We start from the raw sequence: 5,790 nt of genomic DNA on the forward strand, positions 1-5,790 counted from the left end.
TGATCAGTTACTAGCAACAGAGTCTTCACCATAACTAAAGGCAGATCCATTAAGTTTAAAATACAATGGAGGTTTTAAGTTTAAAATGATAGAATCAAAAGTAAAGTGAGGATATTTGGAAAAATGAAAGGCCAAGGAAGACTTTGATCAGAACCATGTATGAAATATCAGGTAGATTGCTGTTCAATTTCTCTAAGAATTCAAATTTTAGAGTAGAATGCCTACCACTCAGACAAGAATGTTTAAGCACCAACAAACTCACTAATGTCCTTTCTCAAATTTTCTCTAAACTTTGACAGGTATTTGAGAACCTGGATTTAATAAATTAACATGAATAAGGCCAACACTATACTCATAAGCATTAACAGATTCTGAATATGATTTTTAAATAAGCAAAATCCCCTACTTATTACACCAACATAGTTTAATTCTGATCTTTAAGAGATGTTAATGTTAGCATGAAATTTGAGCAGAATAACCTCATAAAATCAGATGTAGATATTATCTAAATATTTTCCTTGGTTCTTATTTCCATTTTGTAAATATATTTTTAGTCTATATCAGATAACTGGGCTTCGTTGGTGGCTCAGAGGGTAAAGCATCTGCCTGCAATGCAGGAAACCCGGGTTCAATTCCTGGGTTGGGAAGATCCACTGGAGAAGGAAATAGCAACCCACTCCAGTATTCTTGCCTGGAAAATCCCATGGATGGAGAAGCCTGGTAGGCTACAGTCCATGGGGTCGCAAAGAGTCAGACACGACTGAGCGACTTCACTTCTCACACTCTTCACTCTATATCAGATATGTAAAATATGTATCAGGAAAGCAAGTTTATAGTAGAAAAGCTGGAATTTATAATTGATCACTTAATCACTGAACAGAAATACTAATAAATTTTATCATTCACTCATGAAGATTTTATGACAAATTCTCAGTGAAAAATCTGTTCCTTTAATCAAAACAGAAAATGCTATTTTGGCACTGAAGATAAAATCATTCTGCTAATAATTATTTAGAATATTAATGATTTAATGAATAATTTGGAATTAGTTTAATTATGGTAATACTCATAAATTGGCAAATCTATGTCTAAGGTTATTAAATAACAAAAGATATTTTCAAGTATCTTTCAAATATTCATAATGTTGAAGAAGTTTAGCAAAGATACCTTGGTCTATGATCTACAAAATACTTTATATTACTCTGATTTACACCCTAATTTTTATAGATAAAAACATAAAGATAGCATATATTTGTGAGTAGTACCAATAAAAATTTCTGATTAAAAAAATGCCAGTGCCCTTCACTGAATTATGACATATTTTTGTTGCTTGTTTCTATAAATTATAAGCCCTCTTCATTGCACAACAAATCTGAAGTTATGAAAATAAAGTGTCATTGTAACAAGGAAGATAATCTGCAGTTTTAGGTTATTTTTTTTTTTATCAAACTAGAACCCAGATAAAACTTTTCTAAAATCAGCTTTATCCATTTCTTAATCCAGTACTTATTTTGATATAACAAAATATCTTTTATAAACTATATGATGCCTTATCAGTTAACAGAGGCGAAATTCAAAAGTTGAAATATATACTAGCCTTAACTCATGTTATGGGGCATTTGGGTTTCAGAATTTTTAAGACCTTTCAGGAATTATGCTCAAAAAACTTCCTCATTAGTGTGTGTACCTCAGTATTTTACAAAAATTGTTTTCACCATATTTACATTGTACATTATTTTAATACAAAAGGTGTTTAAAACTAGGTAAACTGAATATTTTGCTTAGTTCTTGAATTGCCAATTGACACAATTGGGAATTATTTTTAATTTTTTATATTATTTCCTTATTATAAAACCTTTAACTCCCATTTGCTTAAAAGGAGAGAAAAATGTCAATGCATTCGAAATCTACATATCTGCTAAAACCCATAAATTCGTATGGGAGCAAAATACAGAAGGAAAGTATAAGTAAAACATTTACTTTGAACTTGTACATTTTAGATTTTAAATTGACACAGCCCTTATTCTGAAGCAGGCATTCTGCATATAGCATCTCAATAAAATTTTTATAACATTCTGAGGTAGTTAGAAAAATTTTAATGGTGAGAAATTTTTAATGGTGTGAAAACTAAGGCTTAGAGAGATTAACTAATTTATATGCAAAGTAGGAATAGGGACAATCTGCTTTTTGCCTATTCTTCAATTCTTAGTGCCTCCTAAAAATGTTTTAATTCTTTCCCTATTAAATAAAGATAGAAATACTTTTCACATACCAACTTATTCTCACCAAGTTTCTTCTAACATTTCTTGATCATAGAAGATCTAAATGTTCACAACTATCAACTATCTTTAAGTAAAATGTACAAAGTGTTTTCAATACCCAGGATTAGAAAAATCTCGAAATTATTTTCCTTGGCAACTTGTTTTATAAAATCGGCTATGAAACTTTTGGAGTATGCCACAAATAAAACAAAAACTCTAATTTATGATTTTTTTCTAACTGTAACAAAAACTCTTTTTATTCTTCTTAAACTGAAGTGTTTTCCACCACTTAAACACTCTTTTACATGTATGATCTCTACCAGGTACAACGTCAACCTCTTGATTAATAGGCAAAAGTGTTATTCACTGACAAAGTAGAATCAACTGATCTTAGAATATTTGTTAGGATTAATCTCATTTTTTTGGAATTGAAATTACAACTGACACTTAAATCATGTTGTTTTGGGGCTTTTGATGAACATATAATTCATAATTTCTCAAAAATTTTTAAACATTAGCAGTACTAGGCAAAATAGCTGTGTTCTATATTCTGTCAAGTCTAAAACGTGCACAAATTACAAAATAATGTTTAGATTATCTAATTTTTTTGATTATTTTAAAAGATCATTGTTACATAAAGTGAAAAGAGAATGATAGCTTACAAAGGATAATCAAGTTCAGATATTAAGGAAACGTATAAACACTTAACACACTTTAAATAACAGTCATGGGATAGCTTTAGGTTAGTTTCCGTGCACCAAATTTATTTATCAATTCGAAGGATTACTTATAGGAAGATAGTTTAAAATTTCCCAAGGCAGGGGGATGATGGGGGAGTGGGATTAACAAATCAGTATATATTAGATGCATAAGGACTAGAACCAGGGCAGACATGAGTTTCTAAATTATAAACATCACTTTGTGCATTAAAGGGTGATATTTCACAGGATACCAAAGTAACACCGACTTATAAAAACAAACCAAACACTTAAAATGTTGGCCACATGAGAGAGACTAGCTGGAGGCTTTAGGAGACGATGAAAAACAAATCCAGCCAAATCAAAATGTACTATCATCCCTGGAAGAACCAAAATAGAGGAAAAAATACCACAGGTCCTTACAACACCCAGAAAAGTTCAGGCATTAGGAAGGGTCGACTGCCACCCACTTCACGCTGTTTTAAAGCCCGCCCCTCCGGAGCTAGGTCTCCATTGAACTAGCAGGCGCCAGAGACATGTGCTCTGTGCATGGCAGGACTCAGCCCCACGCCCTCCCCAACCTCTCCCCAACCTCTGCGGGTAGAAAGCTCGCCCCCGGGAAGCGTCAGGGCCAGGCCGGAGGCGGGAGCGCGCGGCTCACGCGTGCGCCAGGTGGGGGCAGCACTGAACGGAGGAGGAGCCTGCACGGGGCTCCGCCTCTCGAGGCTGCGGCCTCGGGCTATGGCCAGGGCTCGGAGGGCTCTGGCTCTGGGACTTGGAGGCCTGAGTTTGGGCTGCCCAGAGAGGGCTCCTCCTTGTCTCCAAGCGGTCGCGGCCCCCTCTGTTCGAGGTGCAGCTGCAGCAAGGCCCGCCGGTACATGGCTTCCAGCTTCTCGAGCCGGGCTCTAAGGGCCCTGGGGCTCCCCGGCTCGTCCTCGGGGCCGCCGCCCCTCGCCCTCCGGTTCATGCTGGCCTCCTCCGGGACCGGGGTCGCCCTCGCCGAGTCCGCGGACGCCCCGTCGCTGCCCTCGCCAGGGAACCGCAAGGCCTGACGAAAGAGGCTGCGGTTCTCGCGCTTCAGCCGCCGGTTCTCGAGCCGCAGCCGGGCGTTCTCCTCGCGCAGCCTCGCGTTCTGCCGGTCCCGCTCGTCCCGCGCGCAGATGGCCTCCAGATGGCTCGCCGCCAAGTCGGCGAACCGCTCCTCCAGCTGCTGTCGGGCGCCGCCCGCACGGCCTCGCCAGCCCACGCTGCCGCCGCTGCCGCCACCCCCACGAACGCGGCCTGGGCGGCCTTGCCCGCGGCTGTCTCCGCCGCCTTCCCCGCCGCCACAGCTCCCGCGCCTGGTGGCGCCACCACGCATGCGCCACATCGGTCCCGTCCCAGCCGCGCTGCCAGCGCCGTGGGCCGAGGGGCCGCGCTGTCAGGCGCCAGCGAGTTCGGGGCCCGGCGGGGCGGCCAGGGCAGCTGCGGAGGAGGAAAGGAGGTGGCGGGCGGCGGCTGCTGGCTTGAGGCCAGAGGAGGCCGGGAGTTTGCCCGGTCTGAGGCGTGTCTAGTCTTCTCGGGTGGAGCTGCCCCCTGGGCCTGGGATCTCCAGGCCAGCTCACACACAATGCCCCCGGGGAGCGCTCTGCTGCTCAGCCCTTTTCAGCTGCGCGCTGGGGGGAAAACTGTATCCCAGACTCTGCCAAGGCGCTTCGCGAGGCCCTGAAGGAACCCGCCTGCCTCACCCCGTCCCTAGCCCAGCCACCAGTTACCTTGCCTTTTACAGGGCAATCTCGAAGCAAATAATAATACAGTGAGAAGTTACGGAATAGCTTTATGGGGAAGGTTGAAAAGCTTAACGGGTTCATTTAGAACACAACGGTTTAAACCACCTCCAAGCTTAATAAAACATTAAGCTTAGAGGCAACAGAAGAGCTGAACACTTGTCACTTGAGGCCTCCCTCAAGCAGGAACGGGTAGCTCTCAGAAGAATATAGGCAATGCCCAGTTTGTGAACAGCCAGCGTTTCACTCGACAAACTGTTTGCAGTTTTGTAGAAACGAAGTTGTAATTAGATTTGCTCAGGCCAAAACCTATGAAATTCAAAATGAGTCCAACTCATTCAGGAAAATTGAAATACTCAGTAAATTTCAAATGTTCTGGGTGGATACAACTCATTGAATGATGGCATTCTTTGCTTCTAAGGGAATCAACTTACACAGTAACTGGACAAATGCAAAGTAAATTAAGGACAAGATAAGAATGCCAGAATCTCACGGGCCAGACTGGTGGTAGCAAGATTCTACATTTTAACAAGGTCCCAGGTAATTCTTAGGTTAACTGAAGTCTTCAAGCCACAAGTTAATGAACTAGAAAAGCATTTGAGAAACCTAGTTCACAGTTGGGGTTTTCACTGAAAAATACAAAGAAAAGTAAGTAGAGGAAAAGATAGGATTATACAACTTTTATCCTAAAACACTACAAACACAATCTCTCAATCGTCATTTCATAAAATCAAAAAAGTAGGAAAGAATAAGAATTTTAAGAAATAGAAATTAAACTTTATGAAAGAAAGGCGATATTCTTAATTTCCGTTGAAAATTGATGACAAAAACTTTGTTGCAGACATACATCAAATACTCTATGGATTATTGAACTATATAACTACATATATATATATATATATATATATATATATATTTCCCCCCCTCCCCCTATAGAGTGTATAGTTCAGTTCAGTTCAGTTCGGTAGCTCAGTCGTGTCCGACTCTGCGACCGCATGAATCGCAGCACGCCAGGCCTCCCTGGCCATCACCAACTCCCGGAGTTCACTCAGACTCACGTCCATT

The 5,790-nt window shown here is 41.2% G+C and overlaps 1 protein-coding gene across 1 annotated transcript; it reads right to left on the reverse strand.

Moving 5' to 3' along the window:
- Positions 1–3,004: 3,004 nt before the first annotated feature.
- TUSC1 (tumor suppressor candidate 1) lies at positions 3,005–4,436 on the reverse strand. The gene has a single exon (XM_010853322.1). It carries the CDS (start codon positions 4,326–4,328, stop codon positions 3,699–3,701), a length of 630 nt encoding a protein of 209 aa, XP_010851624.1. The 5' UTR covers positions 4,329–4,436; the 3' UTR covers positions 3,005–3,698.
- Positions 4,437–5,790: the final 1,354 nt, after the last annotated feature.

The sequence above is a fragment of the Bison bison genome, unplaced genomic scaffold (assembly GCF_000754665.1).
Source record: "Bison bison bison isolate TAMUID 2011002044 unplaced genomic scaffold, Bison_UMD1.0 scf7180017864326, whole genome shotgun sequence".
Lineage (NCBI taxonomy): Eukaryota > Metazoa > Chordata > Mammalia > Artiodactyla > Bovidae > Bison > Bison bison.

Coding starts and splice junctions, on each gene's coding strand:
- TUSC1 (XM_010853322.1), bottom strand. CDS start 4,328: ATGTGGCGCATGCGTGGTGGCGCCACCAGGCGCGGGAGCTGTGGCGGC.